The sequence below is a fragment of the Balaenoptera physalus genome (genome assembly GCF_965194825.1).
Source record: "Balaenoptera physalus genome assembly, chromosome: 4".
NCBI lineage: Eukaryota > Metazoa > Chordata > Mammalia > Artiodactyla > Balaenopteridae > Balaenoptera > Balaenoptera physalus.
Window position 1 is genome coordinate 93,800,551 of NC_138891.1, and position 16,437 is coordinate 93,816,987.

Below are 16,437 nucleotides of genomic sequence, written 5' to 3' on the forward strand. Positions count from 1 at the left end.
ATTCCATTAACAAGAGGAAGATATTACTCAATTTCAAAAAAACATTAATATTAAAATTACAGATTTTTAATAATTTCACTATTAAATTAGAGGTCACCAGAAAATCATAATTAATAGAAGCACCCTCCAGTGCTCACAAAAAAAAAAGTAGTGGAGCTCCCTCTATTGAATTATGGCTGAGAAAATATGCCTTGTATTTAAAATCATAATTTTATCTTCAAAACAATTCTATTATAATAATTGTAAATTTTTTCTCTTTCTAAGCTCTAGTACCTTTCAAATTATAGAAGCACATATGCAATATCAATTTCTAAGAATAATATTGTAAATTACATATGTCTATAATTTTAGAATGTGTTCTTTCTCTTTCACGGTTTTTGTTTGCAGGAAATTACATTTTAAGGCTGCAATTTTCAATTTGCGTTTTTCTTTTGTTTTCCTTGAGTTGGTAAAACTAAAAAGTTATTTGACAGATACTGGGACTATGATACATCCTAATAAGAATATGAATTCCAATTTTGTTATGGAAACTCAAAAATGTAGTTTAATGGAACTAAATATATCTTCCAACCAGTAAAATGCGGTATTTCACATATTTTTATGATATGAATAAACTGGCATTTATTATAATATTGTGATTACTTAAAAATGTGATTCATAATGATTATTATTGGTTGAGAGTCCACTGTGTGCCAGGCACTGAGACATGTGCCATACACTCATTATCTTTTTGAATATTCATATCAAATGAACTTGATAGTACTGTAATCCTCATTTTACAGAAGAGAAAAAAGGACAAGAGACAGTAATCAAACTAATGCTCTGATCCAGAGCCCAAGCTCTTGAGCGCTTGTGCAATGGAATATATGCTATGTATTGACAGTCTGTGAAATCTGTAAGCCTTGACAGTCTATAAAAATTAAGCAATTATTTTTTAATACCACTGAGGTATAGCCACACTGTACACAAAAAAGTCACTACTCAGGCAGTTCAAATCCTTTCTAGCTGAACATTTAGGATCAATTCTAAAAAATGATAACCTCTAAACTATACCTGGAAACTCTATTCTTTTTACTGTTTTATCATTTATTTTAGAAAGAAGACATACTTCTTATCAGCAAAGAGAAAAAAGGTGAACAGATGCAGGTTTTGTTTTAATAAACAGATACTTATTTGCCATTCTAGTATGATAAGAAAAGCAATTTTATCATATGCTAATAAGTCATTTCTAAAGGAAAATTTCTATTTGAGAACTAAATTACCATATACTGGGGTTGGGTTGAGTAGGGGATTAATCCAACAGGGTAAATCCAAATATGTATTGCATCTTACTCTTAGATCTGATATCAAAAGCATTATTCATATTTAGAGCCATGCTCATCTCTGCAAAAACATAAAACTTATGCCTTATGACCAACATAAACACTTTTCTTGGGAAGTGTCATACCTATCACCACATAGAGAAAATGCTTGCAGAATGAAGTATAAATGCCACAAGTTTGGACATTTAAAACTAAATGCTAAGCAGACACTGCTTTAGTTTCATAAAATTACAGTATGTACATACTAATATTAAGTCCATTATGAGTGTTTGTTGCCTTGTTTTAAAAATGTATCTTCAACATATGCTTGTTGAAAACTCTTCATGTACATGTTTATGTTTTTTTAAATAAAAGTAACTAAAAAATATATTTTACTCCTTTTCACAATAGGTCCAAAAATTACTGGGTGAAACATTTAATAGCACTGATTTTTAAAATAAATTTACAGAAGATGGTATTTTTATCAGCTCATAAACAATTTTGACAAACTTGTTAAAACAAACTTGTTGGAAGAAATGTTCAAAATATGATTTACTTAAAAATAACTGAAATCTGTTTAGTAAAACCTATTAAACTGGGTTTACAAAATGGCATTAGTTAGACGTATATTGCATCTACAATGAACAAACACGAATATTTGGAAACCATCTGTGTAATGAAAAACATTATCAACTACTCTTAAGGCTCACATCTTGTTGCCTCTTAATCCACTGCTTCAGTTAATCTCATCTCACAGAGTATGAATCTTCTAAAATGGAAGAAAATATGGCTTACAATTACATGGTTTATGTTCTAAAAGTTACCCATCTTATGTGGAAAGAGCAATGATAATAATTCATAATAAATGCACTTCTTTCCTGCATTTGTGGCTCCATCTCATGTATAAAAATTTAGACACAAATCTGTCTATAGCTTTTGCCTTACATATGAGTGTGTGTGCCTTACTCCTATAATTCTCATTTTTTCCATAAACTTTAAATAAATAAGAACCAACATATTATCCTGGTTTTTAAGAAGTTATAGTAATAGTACAGAGTTATGGAGGAAGTATGGGGAAGGTGCATCCCCATATACTTTAGCTGGGACTAAAGATACTCTTTGTTAAATAGAGATATATTTGACATATATTTGTTTTAGGTGTACAGTATAATGATTTGATAGATGTATATATTGCAAAAATGAGTACCACAATAAGTTTAGTTAACATTCATCACCACACATAGTTACAATCATTTCTTGTGATGAGAACTTTTAAGATCTACTTCCTCAGCAACTTTCAAATATACAATATAGTATATACTCTTTGAACCGTAGTTTTAGAATTTCTTTCTAAACAAAAAATACACATATTCTTTGACTCAGCAATTTCACTTCTAAGACATTTTCCTGCCAACATAATTGCTCATATGGACAAGAACAAGTATTAAGATGTCCACTGCCGTATTGTTTGTAACAAATAGATTAGAAACAATCTACATTTCCAAGAGCTGGGGAAATGGTTAATTATGGTGTGTACAATAAACTCCAATACACCATGTTAAAAATGAGGTAAAGCTATGTGTGCTGATATTAGATATTCTCTTAATCTCCAACCTGTGCTGCAAAGTGAAAAAGGAAAGAGACAGTATTTTCTCACTAGATATGTTTAAAGGGTGGGAAGTTTATATGCAAATATGTGCTAGTATATAAGCATTTGAATAAAATCAAAGAGATCCTCTTCTGAACTCCATAACTGGTAAGTAAATTAGGGAAATTACAAAAAAAGTATTTGAACAACTTCAAGGAATTCCTGGTCACCTCCAGGAGTTAGAGCCATGTTCCTCCTCCTTAGTGTCTTCACTCATCCCATTCTCTCAGCCCATATCTTTTATTTGATTATTTCTCATCTCGTACTTCAGATATCACTTCCTGAAAGAACCTTTCTGATTTTTTCCTAAACTCCAGACCAAATTTGGCCACACTGATGTAAAATGCTCTTTATGTGTCCTTGCCATACTTAGCAAAAGTTCTAGCAAATAATTATGTAATTAGTTGACTGATGTCTGTTTCCCAGAGAGAACATAATTTCTTGGAGTGACAGTGGACCTTGGCTATTTAGTAACTAGTTCATGGCAGTATCCCCAGCACCAAGCCCAATGCTTTGCACATATTGAGCACAATAAATATTTATTGAATGCTATTATTATACGTTGAATGGTTAATTGACAAGAGTTTTAATTTTGGATTGGTTAACAATATGACCTTAGGCAAGTAGCTAAGTAATTTTAAGGTTCTTCATAGCTCCAAAACCTTGAACCTATGGGTCTAAACATACATCAAACTAAGAACATTGTTGTCTCTAAAAATGGTGGTTAATCTTCTACTGAATTTTAGGTAATCTCTTTACCTGTATCTTCATCTATCTCAGCTGTCAAATAAGAGAACTGAACAAGATAGACATCTAAGGCACCTTCTCATTTTTCCAATAACCCCTCTTCTACCACATTTTAGCTTCTGATCATGAATTGCATGCCTTTAACCTTTCAATTTCTCTCTCTCTCTCTCTCTCTCTCTCTCTCTCTCTCTCTCCCTCCACACACACACACATATACACTTTCCATAATTTTATTCCTGGGGAAGATAAAAGTTTGAGCAGTAGAAAACAGTACTCTTATTGGACACTGCTCTATAATATATGAGCCTCTATAATATTTCTTGCCCAATAATCTGGAAGAAGAGGGTGTAGACTGTGAATATGGGGCTGAGGATCTGCAGTAAGGATCCCTGCTGTTGCCACACCCCTCACTACTATCGTGAGAGGTAGACTTCCATCAAGAGAACTAGCCTAGGGAAGCCTATTAGAAAATGAAAGACCATGGAGAAGAATTAATTTTTCCTGAACAACAGACAGACTACAGTAGAATGGCATGGAGCTAAAATCAGAAAAGCACCCAACTGTCCAGCTTAAATTGCCAAACTGCAAAATAATGAACTACATAAAATAGTTGCTGTTTTAAACCGCTATATTTTGGAGTACTTTATTATGTGGCATAGTTAACTGATACACTATGGTTCAAAATTTTAATAAGAGTAGCAGACTTATTTTTCTGTTTTTTGCTTGATTTGGAGCTAGGCAAATTTTATAGCCAGAAACCTCCCAACTATTAGGGAAAGTACTTGGGAATATGCTGACAAGAGTTTTAGCCACAGTGTCCAATGCCCGCTCCCTTCAATCCGTCTTATTAAGGACAAATCTATGGCATCCCTTACCCATGTGCTTAGACAGTACCCTCTCACCTTTCCTACCTCCATCTGCTTTTGGAGTTTTCTGAATATCTGGGACATTCAGAGATATTTGAACCAAATAACATGTGGGTGATCAATTAGGAATAGTCAGTCTTGGCACCAACTGTTCTGGCTATATTGTTGGCTGTCCCAAGTCAGGTCACCATATCTAACTGATACAACTGTAGTTCACATGTACAAAAAAACTTGAGACCCTCCTTCAATTTTATAGACATCCTTGGTAATTTATTTTTAGATCTAAATTGATAGTGGAGCTACTGAGAAACCTCACAGAAGAACAGAATGGGAATTGTGCAGTTGGCTAAGAAAGAATTTCAGGATCAAATTGAAACAGGCCTTCCCTAGATAACTGCATGGCTAAGTACAGCTCCCAGGTGAATTTCAAACATCATTATTCTCTTGGCATCTCAGGTTGATTCGGTTTCCACTCCAATCCATGGAATCCTTAATGTTCCACACCTACTACAATATTCTGGGGTTCCAGCCATAACCTTATATCTCTCTTATACTTGACATTAAAGAGGCATATAACCCCTTATTGATACTTCACTATAGCTGATACTTAAATAAAAAAGGTTAGAAATATTCAGTTTGTCAGGATGAGGAATGTCTTATAGTTAAGTATTCTAAGACAGATACATAGACAGTCAAGTCATTAATAATTATTGTCAGCATCTAATTTGCCATCCAAACTGCACTTTTGAGCGTAAAAAGGATACCATTAATAATCGAATAAACCAGGCATAAACCAGGAGTCCCTTGGATATACCAGGATGTATGGATCATGGAGTGATAGAGAACAGAGCTTTAGGGGAAAAAAGGCAAGGAAGCAAGCCAGGGAAACTGGACAGCTGAGTAATTTCTGATTAGTCTATTCTCCCACAATTTTGTTTCATTTTATTGCAATGCTATGAATTCTTAGAAGATCAGACACAGTCATGTTCATTGAAGTACCTCAACTCAAAGTTGAATTATGTAATCCTTTGATTAGAAACTATTTTGGATTTTGCACAACTCTGATTGCCCCTTGAATGGAATGGATAATTGAGAACTGACTGGATAAATAAGAGAGGAAGCAGTTAAAGCTAATTTCAGTCTTGGAACATACACTACAATAATGGGCTATGATAATAGGTTACCATAAAACAATTACTGAATACCATAGCACAATTGGAACTAGTCCTAGCTGAAATATATATGGTATTGTGTCTAATAAGGTTCGGGGGAAAGAACATAAATTTTGTTATTTAAACAGAGAAATTAGCTGGATGAAAATATCAGTAACTCCAAATATATGATAACATTTTGTACACTATAGGGATACTTGTAATAACTGTAGGATTTAACCTTATCAAAGAGCCTATAATATCCTCTTCTTGAATATAGAAGATATATTTCAGTCTTGGCTTTGTTCTCCACAGGGAAAGGAAACTTCTGCCCTACTAAAAAAAAGTAATGAGAAATATAAATGGACATTTTTCTGGACATTTTATTGAAAATAAAAAGGAGCTGATATCCAAAAGTAATAATCAAATAAATATTAATTCATCACACAGCACTCCCAAGAAAATTTTCTTTAGTATTCCAGTGAGTTAGCTCAAGTCTTAATATGCCACATACACTCATGTGTGAGAAATAAAATGGGCCTTTGTGAAAACCTAACAGTGAAGAATAAAATTAACACTCTGAGAAGAACTAAATTTAAGTTTCCATGTATACACACAGGCACAGAGATACTCTTTTATCAGAGCTGTACCTATGTTGCTCTCCTGCGTATTTGGGATAACATGTTGCATGTATCAGAGAGCTAGAACTCTTTGATGATGTTTTATGTGAAATAGATGGCCAGAACAAAAAGAGGTGTGTTTGGGAATATAAAACAAGGTGATTATAAAGCATTTAAAATACTATATGACAAAAAGCTGCCATCTTACACTCAGTAATGCTGACAACTTAGTGCTCGGTTTTACAAAGGCCTATATTTAGTGTCATGAAAACTTGAGGGAGAAAAAAAGAAAAGAAACATTTTTGCCTGCTTTTAATAAAATGGTCAAAGTGATAATTAAGTGGAATAAATTAAAGAGTGTTATTCTATTAAGAATATAATAAAAGTCTTAATATAGCATGTTTTACTTGAAAAATTCAAAATACTGAGCAAGGGAGTCACTAATCTCACCAAAATCAGAACAATGTACTACATAGGGAGATAATTTTACAGATGGGAAATAAAAAGGAGTAGAAAAATAACTTCCCCCAAGTTTACAACATTCTTATGCAGCACAGCTAAAAACTGAACACATGAGTACTGACTCCATTATAAAGAATTTTTTGTTGACACTTAGGAGTCTTAAAGTAGGTTTTTACTGATTTTCTTCTTTTTAATAAGTCCATAGTAGACAAGCATTTTCTTCTAAATTTCTATGTAAAAAGATATGCTAGTTTGAATTTTCTAAAAAGTCAGAAAAAGTTTGGAATCTAGTCATGAAAATATTTTGGATTTCTATAGGTTTGAAAACAATGGGAAAGCATTATTATTTTCTATTTCCTTCTGCACTGTACTTACAACCATGGAGCAAATCAACTTCTTTGTTTAGGAGCCTTTTTAGGGTGTACATATAAGGCTTTGTCACATAAACATATTAGCATCAACCATCACTTACATTTTATTCTAGGAACTATATATGAAGTTTAAATAGAGCCAGTCGTCCAGAAGGGATGGGTTGCATAAATGGGTTTTTTTTTTTTTTCCGACCTAAAGCCCTTTCTGACTGTTGGGGTCTCTTTTCCCAGGAGAATGGGAGACTAATTCTCTCCAGTATACATTTTTTTAATAGCCTTATTCAGGCTTGGAGGAGTAATCACAAGATACGAGTTTATAAAAGTAGGAAAAAAGACGGAAAACTAGCAATTGGGAGCCACTGACATTTTTCTAGTAATACAACTTATATGAATCGTGTCTGTCCAGGCTGTCTGAAAGCATTAGAAAAATACAGTTGGAAAATGACTCTGCCTTGCCTAAATGGGTTTTTTACCCCAGGTCATTAGAAACAAATGGTTGAGCTGGCAGAGCTCTCAGAGAGCAGAGCCTTGGTCCACCCTTTTCCTTACACATGAGAATACTGAAACCCAAAATGTTGAAATGACTTGCTCAAGTGCCTGAAGGTAAGTGGTCCCAAAACAAACCTAGGAAAGCAGTCTACTGAAAATAGTGCCCCATTAAATCATAAATTGCTATTGGATTAAATAAATCATCAAAGAAAAAGCAGTTTTACTGCCTACTAAGCAGTTTGCAGTTTTGAAATTATAAATTTTAATAGTCCCACATCAGTTAGTCTGAATGGACATTATCTGAATTGATGCTCTTCCCAAGGCCTATTGAGATAAACGGATACATTCCAAACATGATATCCTACTGAAAAAAAAGCTTGAAGTGTGTTTACGTCTTGGAATGAACTTTTTATCAGTGAGCAATTAAGAAACATTCCAGAGGGGGTGCACACAGATGACCCAAGAGAAGAAACAGTTCAGGGCCCCCATCTCCTTGTAAATAATCAAGGAAAGCCTTTTTTTAAAGCAATACAAAATGTTACCACAGGCTGACGCTCTTTCTACGAGAATAATAAAATTCTTGCTCCCTCGGATGCTGAGCACATACTTCGTTGCCTTCATCTCCGAATTCAGTTTCCGTGGTTCATTGATAATTCTCCTCCTGCCTTCAAAACAGGTAACATGCCATGCCTAAAATATATCCATGGCTACGTAGCGACTACAGACCAACAGACCTGCAGAGGCAGTTTCACAAACTCTAGTTTTTGTTCTCTAGGTCTGGACACACTATCAAAACCGCTCCGGAAATGAAGGGCTGCAGGCGGGCCAGTTAGTCCCTTTGCCTAAGCCAGCTATTGGTGCTGCATCCCCCCACGCCCGGGCTCAGCGGTGCAGAAGCCTCTGAAGGAGAGGCACTTGCCGTCCAGGACTTGCATCCTGAGTCTGGACGTGGCGCTTTTAGTGCCATAATTCTTTCTTTTAAAACACACTGACGCCGCACCGAAAATCTGGCGCATTTGCCAGCCGGGTAATTTCAAGGAAACCGCTGATCTGAGGGTCTGAGTCTCCTGACCCGCAGATCAGCAGCGGGTGGGCGACGGCGAAAGAGCCCGCCCCGCTGGCTGAAAGCGCGCAGCCGGGTGCCGGCTAGAAACGCGCGAGCTTGCTGCGTCAAAAGAATCGCCGCGAAGATCTGAAAGAGGAACCTCTCCCTTTTTAGCAGTTACATGTGCGGAAAAACCTGTCCTCTGAGGTGGCCCAACTGAAAATAAATTCCGGCACGGAAAAGGAAACTGGGTGTGCGCCTGTGGTCCGAGCGTGGTGGTGTAAGTGAGACTACGCTCTCCAAGTGGCGAGGGGGTTAAACCGAAAACCAACTGTGGGACTGGGCATGTGGACCTTCGCACTGAACAAACTACAGAACCCTCATCCTCCCTCCTCTCTCCCCTCGGCTCCAGAGTGAGTGCCCCTCCTTCCCACACCAGACACTGGGATCAGGAAAAAGTGAAATACGTGCAGTGCCAAAGCCAAGAGGGTCTCTCCCTCCCACCTCCCCGGGGGTTCTCACCCCCCCACACCTGCTTTAAATCCGGTTCGACTCTCGATTCACAGTCCCAGCCCCAGAGCCGTTTATCTGTCACAGACGCCTCTTGCTCTGGCCCCAAAACAGCAGGTGAGCTCATTACCTCGACTCGAAATGGAACTTTAAACATGAGATCAGAACGGGAGGGGGCACGCACCTCGCGCGTACACCACCACTAACACACACCGCGGCGGCAGTTCACAAACACTAGGGGTCTGCAGGCTCTAACCCCGAGCCCCACTCGCCCCCCCCCCCCGCTCTTTCTGGGAGAGCTCCAGAGGCTTTCAAACCTCTTCTTTGACCTCAGCATGCCAACAACTGAAGGGATGTGCAGAAATTAAAGACGCGAAAAGGAAGTGAGTTTTTCTTTGATAAAAACTGAAGAAAGGGGCAAGAGTACAAACAGAAGCCGAAATAACAAGAAGTAGGAGTTTATTTGCAATTGTCTACGAGGGGCTAGAGATCAAAACTTCAAAGGGAGAAAAAAAATTTCCCCCCAAATCTTCAAGTCTAGCGAAAAATTAACCTGCTGCTCTGTCAAGCGACGGCGAGCACGCAGAATGCCCTGTGAGGGTCAACAACTCACATCAGCCACCCGGCGGGTCTCAGGATGACAGTGCCAGGGGACGTCCCTAAGGGCAAGGCAAGAGATTCCCGGGCGAGATATATTAATTGTTGGGGCTTTTGCCTTTTTTTTTTTTTTTTTCTTATGAGGCTCAATACAGAACTGAGAACTGAGGTTAGGTCACAGGTCCTGAACAATCCACAACCCCCTCACGAAGGGCTCACAAACCTGGCTGCGAATTCCAGACCAGGCTGCGCTTCTTTGCCCGCCATCACCCCTACTCTCACCCCGCACCCAGACAATGGGGGAGACGGCGTCCAAACCACGGTCGGAGCTTTAGGAGGTTTTTAAAAGCGAGTGATTGAAGTCCTGCCTTCCTCCTCTACCCCTCCCCCTCCCATCCCCGCCTCGCCTCTCACCACGGGAAGTTACCAGGGGATTTATCACGAAAAAGTGCGAGCTATTGCCTCCAAGAGCTAAGCGAAAGGAAAACTGCCCAGAGCGCAGTGACGTGGACTTTGATATCCAGAGACTGGAGGGGTTGTCAGAGGGCGAGAGCTCGCCGCCCAGGCTGGAGCCGCAGGGGGGGGAAGGGGAGAGAGCCAGATGAATCTTGCCCGTGGGCCCCGCGGAGCCCCGACCCCGGCCGCACCCAAACTTCCTGGAGATTTATCCAGTCCCCCCAGTCGCTGCCCCAACTTGAGCCAACCGGTCGAGCCCAAATATGCGACACAGGTGAGGGTACCCAGGGCCAGCTCTGTGCCCGCACCGCCGTCCCCTTACCTCCCCCACGCGCCCGGGCGCGCCTCCCCGGGGTGCGAGGCCCCGGGCCGGGGACCTAGGAAACTGCCCCCCGGCCCAGGTCGGCCTGGGGCTGCTCTGAGGCCCCCTGCTCTTACCTGGCCGAAGGACAGCAGCGGAGATCAAGAGGCAGAAGACCAGACGGCAGGAGGAGGCCGCCTTCGATGCCATATTCCTCCTCCTCCTCGGGGACCACCGACAGAGTCCGCGCCGCAGGAGGGGGCGTCCTCCCCGGCCCCGCGCTGCCCGCGCGCTCGCGGGTCCGGACGCAGCGGGCAGCGGCTTGTCCCAGACACACCGCCCCCTGGGCTGTGGCGCTGCACCTTCGGGTCTCCGCCGCCCGCAACTTTCCACCACGCAGTGCCCCAACTCCTCCTGTCTCCCCTTCAACACCCGCCCTTGGCCCCTTCGGCTGCTCCTCCCGGGACCGGCGACCCTCTCTTCCCGGGAGACACTTGAGTAATTCGGAAAGGTATACGTGGTTCTTTTTAGCTGGTCTGTTATTTTCCTTCTCTTGGAATAATAATAATAATGGTAGTGGCAGTGCGCATAAAAAGACTGGTGCTAGGAAAGAATTGCCGGGAGGGGCAACAGTGGGGCGACAGGTCCAGGCGGTCTCCTCAGGTGGTAGCGGCGGTGGCAGCGATAGCAGCGGCGCCCGCAGCGGTCTCTGGGCTGCTCTGAGTGGAGGGACTGGAAGGCGTGTGTAAGCTGCCGCTTTCCTCCTCCCTTCGCCTCCTCCCTCTCTCCTCTCTCCTCCCAGCTTCTCGGGACGTGGAGCCAAGCACAGGTGGCAGGAGCTGGATCTGCAGCCTAGAGGCGCTGCAGGACCGAGTCCGAGACCAAGTCCGCCTCAGGAACTCCACTGGGTTGTCAAGCTCGCCGAGTCCCGGAGACCAAGTGGGCGGAGCTTTCTAGTGGCTCCGCCCCGGGGTCACGCCCGCCAATAGGGAGCCCGCCCAAGAGCTGCGCGCTTCTGGGTGGGCCCCCAGGACTGCCACTTCCCTGTGGCGTTATCTTTGCCCTCGTCCTACGGATTCTCACTTCACGCTGCCCACGCAGCTTCGCCACGGTTCAAACTGCCCTTTTCTTGCCCCCAGACGCCTATCCACTGGCTCACTCCTCAGGGACTTTTCGGCCGTGATATCGCAGCCTCCTTCTCCTATAAAGAGAGTAGTGGGGCAGGGAGGTGGGGGTCGGAACCTCGCCGGGGACTCGCACTTCGGGTCCAAGGGCGAGAGCGAAGGAGGGAGGAAGGGGCTGGAGGAGGTGGCAAAGGTGGGAACTTGCCTCCTGGGAGTTAACAGGAACAGCTACTGGTTGGCGGGGGGCGGCGGGGTGCGGGAGGGGGTAACTCACTAGGCTGATTCCTTCCCCCTACTCCCGCCACGTGCCCTTCTCGCACGCACCTTGTTTTGCAGGCAGATTACTTGAGTCGACTGCCCACTAGCAAACAGAAAATATTCACTCTTTCCCGGGGGAAATTAAAGCAGGAATTTCTAGATCATACTTCGTTACACGGATTTTCCCAATGTCTACAAAAGCCAGAGCGAGTGTCTCTTTTATTTTGAATTAAGAGGCGATTTTAAGTTACAAACAGAAATCCTCAAATTACTCAGATTAAAAGCCAAGCTTCTCCTTGTCCGTTCCAGAAAGCCAGGCATCCCAGCAGATGGACAGGCTTCTCTGGCAATTTCTAAAGATTGAACTACCTCCCAGGCGGAACGTCGGGAAACTGTGTCGCTTTCAGATCTGGCAGAGAGCATGAAGGAATATTTCCCTCTAGAACACCGGGGCGGAGCTGTCGGAGCCCTAAGTGGCTCTAAGTCAGGGATGTGGGATCACAAGTCTCCTCCACGAAGCATAATAAAATCTTGGTCCCAGAACCACTTCGCCGGGGCATTAAATAGCCTTCCGTGCATCACAGGGACACCCCTGTGTGAGACTAGGCTCCAGCAGAGAATGCCAACTAGTAATCGTCACATACCTCGCTTTCATCAGAAGACTTGAGTCACCAGCTAGATGGGGATGAGGGAAGTTGGTGGCAGGAGAAATAATAAAACAAGCGGGAGCGCGCGCGCGCGCGCCCACACACGCCTTTGAATTCTTTCTCTTTTCCTGCTCGAAACTATTAAGCTCCATCTTCCGCTGTGATTTTTATCGAAAGCGTGCCAGTCTTGTCCTCCCGGTTCTCTTTACATTACATTCACAGTACTCTAGAGTAGAGCTCTTATATTTTTCCTCTCAGAATAAGTAGTTTCTCCCTTTTGGTTTTAACATTAGCATTTCATTTGCATCTTATGAACCTACAAGAAGGCTAATGCTATGAGGCAAATGCCTTTTAATTCAGTATTCCATGAGCTAAGTATGGCTGAATTGCTAACATTCCTATGGGATCCTGTAGAATTCCTTTAGGGAATTGTTTCCCCTTTAACAGCAGCTCTAAGTAGCTCTTACTCGAACAAATCATCCTAACTATATATTTAACCTGGATCCCTCCCAACCCACCCTCTGTCTATCTGACCGCCTTTATCTTGGGGTGGGAGTTAATACAGCATAATTGTTTAAAAGTTGATCTGCAAAGGCAGACTGTCTGATTTGGGCTTTGACATTCCCAGGGGCATGATCTTGGTGAACTCAACCCCTCTAAGCCTCAGTTTCCTTACTTGTAAAAAGTGATAGCAATAGTGCTAGCCTCTTGAGATTGTTGTGATGATTAAATGAGATCACACAAATAACTGGCTAGATACAGCAGAAGGAGTGTGGGCTTTGGGGAGCAATCAGAGTCTAGTTAAAACCCCTGTTCCACACAAGCGAGTGACCTTGAGCAAAAGTCAGTCTCTTATAATCAAAGTATGATAAGTATGATGACACATCAGAGTACCACCTTCAAAGGTGTGCAGCTAAGTTGGATCAAAATACATTCTATAAATTAAGTACATTATACTTACCCACATTTATGACAAGTATGATTGTATGTAGTACAGTCAGTTGGTCCAGAATTCCTTTTAGAGAGGAATTTGTCCTAGTGTAGGAAAATGCCTTAACAAGCAGCTTGGAGCAGTAACTCCAAAAGCTATTAGTCTTATATAGCTAAGGTCACAAAGTGATGGTGAAACTACTCTATATTAACTAACATAATAAAAATAAAATGAGGAATTGCAAAATAATAAAAATAAGAATTTGGCAGGGGAGTGAAGACAGGGATGCTGAGAAAAGAAGAAGGGACAAAGACTAAGCCATACAATTATAAATTGAAATGGTGGAAGACCTTTAAATACATTATAAATAATTAGTTAATGACAGTTATTGAACACTCACTATTTGTTAGATTATTCTAAGCAATTTATATGAATTAGTGGAATAATCCCCCCTCCAAAAAAATCCTGCGAGGGAGATGTTAATATTATCTTCATTTTACTCATGAAGAAACTGAAGCCCAGAGATATGAAGTAACTTTTCCAAGTTCACACAGTGATTCGTGATTCATAGTAATAGTAATAGTAATGCCACCATTCTACCAAAGGCACTTTGATATTAGAGCTTCATTTCTATCTACTTGCTCATCACGATCCACTTCACTTATCAGATATGTGCAAAAATAAATTTATGACTTTCTTTTTGGTTGAGGGGGGCTTGATTGAAACATAAATTCCTAAAACCTTAATAAAGCCTCCTACTCTCAAATACATTGTCCTTGAGGAACTTAATAAGGCAGTGCACCCTATCTGCATGAGACAGATACAGTGCATATGAGATGACAAGACCATTTCTAGTAATTTAGCATAAGTAAGAGCTCAGAATTGGAAATAAACTTGAGATGTAAGCTCCACAAAATAATGTAGTAGAGAGAGAATTTGTCCTTCAAGATCTAGGGAATGGGGGGTTGGATCCACCTTACCTAGTTCTTAACAGGAAGAGCTTTTCCAGCTGCATCTGGACCACAATTGCTTTTGTTACAACCAAGAAAACGTAGTATTCCAATGATAATTAACAGTTTAATCATGCCTCAGAGCATCATAATGGGGACTGCTTATTGCACGGAATAAAATGAATAATGTTCAGCCAGAGGAATACATATTTCTTGTTACCTGAAACATGAGAAGCATTTTGCATCTCCAGTATAAAAGAATTCATCATCAGTCAGGACAGTATGCTCAAAGCAGTGACAGCACAGTAGGCAGCTTTCCTGCTTAGAATCCGTTGAGGTCAGATCTCAGGATCCCAGAGGCTCAGGCCAGGAATCTTTGCCCCATCTGTACTACTCCATCAGTATGTGGCAACATAGCTAGGTGGGGCATGTGAACATTTGAAGAGTTGAGGTGATTTTTTTCTTCTGATCAATGTAAACAATTTCCCACTGGAGATGAAATTTCCCAAAGATAGCTTTGGAGGCTGGTGACCTTTGTTCCTTACCACATTTATCATAACGTTTTGTGTGCCTTCCTAGTTTTTGAACAAAGCATGTATGCAATTCAAGACCATGCGACAAATCTGACTCACTTTCTCCCCAACCCCACCTCTCCATCGATGATTACACATTTCTAGCCAATGCTTTGCAAATACATTGGGTACTCTGTAAGTATTTACGTATGAATGATAAATAGTGAGAAAGTTTTTTATAGAACATAGACCCTGAAACAAACTTAACAGGGAGAATGAAATAAGGAGATGAAAGCTGTTTCCACTGAGCCTTCAACGATTGGACTAGTATGATTCTGGTACCAGTTCCAACATGTGGGGGTTTTTTTTTTGCATACCACCAAAGCAATTCTTGGACACTAGGTTGATGTTCTACAATTCAACTCAATTCTCACAGTGTCAGCCTGGTTATAGCGTCAACCAGATAGAAGAGATACCTAGGGCAAGGTCTGTGGGAAGGAGAGCAGAGCATCCATGCTCTCTGAGCATGCCACTCTCCCCAAATAACCACGTGTTTACCAACCGGGAAGCTCTTGGAGCACAGCCCTTTCAAGTCTTTATGGAGGCTTCATTACATAGGCACTGTTGATTACATTCGAGGTCATTGGTGATTGAACTCAATCTCCAGCCCCACTCCTCTCCCAGGAGGTCCAGAGGTGGGACTAAAAGTTTCACCCTCTAATTACAGGGTCAGATTGGATCTCCTGGCAACCAGGCCCCATCCTTAGGTGACCTAGGGGCTTTCCAAAGTCACCTCATTAACACAGCAAAACGTACCGTTACGTTACCACTCTACTCACTTAGGAAATTCCAAGGGTTTTAGGAGCTCTTGCCAGGGATGGAGTCAAGACCAAATATTAAATTTCTTAGTGTAACATACAATATCACAACTAGGCAGAACTAAGGTTTAGGGAAGGCAAAGAGAATGAGTCAAGACCTGGTCACCATAGTGAAAAACTTTGAAATATAAACTGAGGAAACCTAATCTACAGGAAGAAGAGAGTGAAAAAAAACTATTTGCCATCAGTGAGAAGAAAACAGAGCCACAGGAGATAGAATCCTGACTAGTAAAGGTTTCGAGTGACCAGGAAGGGAATGGGCAAGGGCCTTGACTAATGCACTAATGAGAAAATTGAAATAGATGGCTAAGTGGCATTTATATTAAGTCTAAGAAGATATAACTATTTAAAGAGGCACAGGGATTACACAGGTATAAGATAAAGCTCTGTTTTATTTCTGGACCCTAAGGTTTTTAAGTCAATGATTCCTAAAATGACTCTACATATGGCCTGGGGAACAGATGGGTATCTGTCCTCCTAAGAAATATTCCCTTGAACTTTATTTTTTAATTTTGATTAATAGTAATATCAGTCATGGTTTGAATAAAATTTTGCAATCACATCTTCAATAAC

General features: G+C 41.2%; 1 protein-coding gene and 1 long non-coding RNA gene across 5 annotated transcripts in view; one reads left to right on the plus strand and one right to left on the minus strand.

The window, feature by feature from the left end:
- The window catches only part of ALCAM (activated leukocyte cell adhesion molecule), a 201,438-nt gene extending 189,972 nt beyond the window's left edge, over positions 1–11,466 (minus strand). The window contains exon 1 of one of the 4 annotated variants that reach the window (XM_082460443.1): positions 10,702–11,466. In XM_082460443.1, coding sequence (XP_082316569.1) covers positions 10,702–10,774 — 73 coding nt within the window. In that variant the 5' untranslated portion in view covers positions 10,775–11,466. The remainder of the gene's footprint in view (positions 1–10,701) is intronic. The other 3 variants (XM_082460441.1, XM_082460442.1, XM_082460440.1) reach the window with 3 other exon arrangements.
- Positions 1–16,437, plus strand: part of LOC309660213 — a 298,211-nt gene that overhangs the window by 95,874 nt on the left and 185,900 nt on the right. The gene's annotated exons all lie outside the window — the stretch shown is intronic.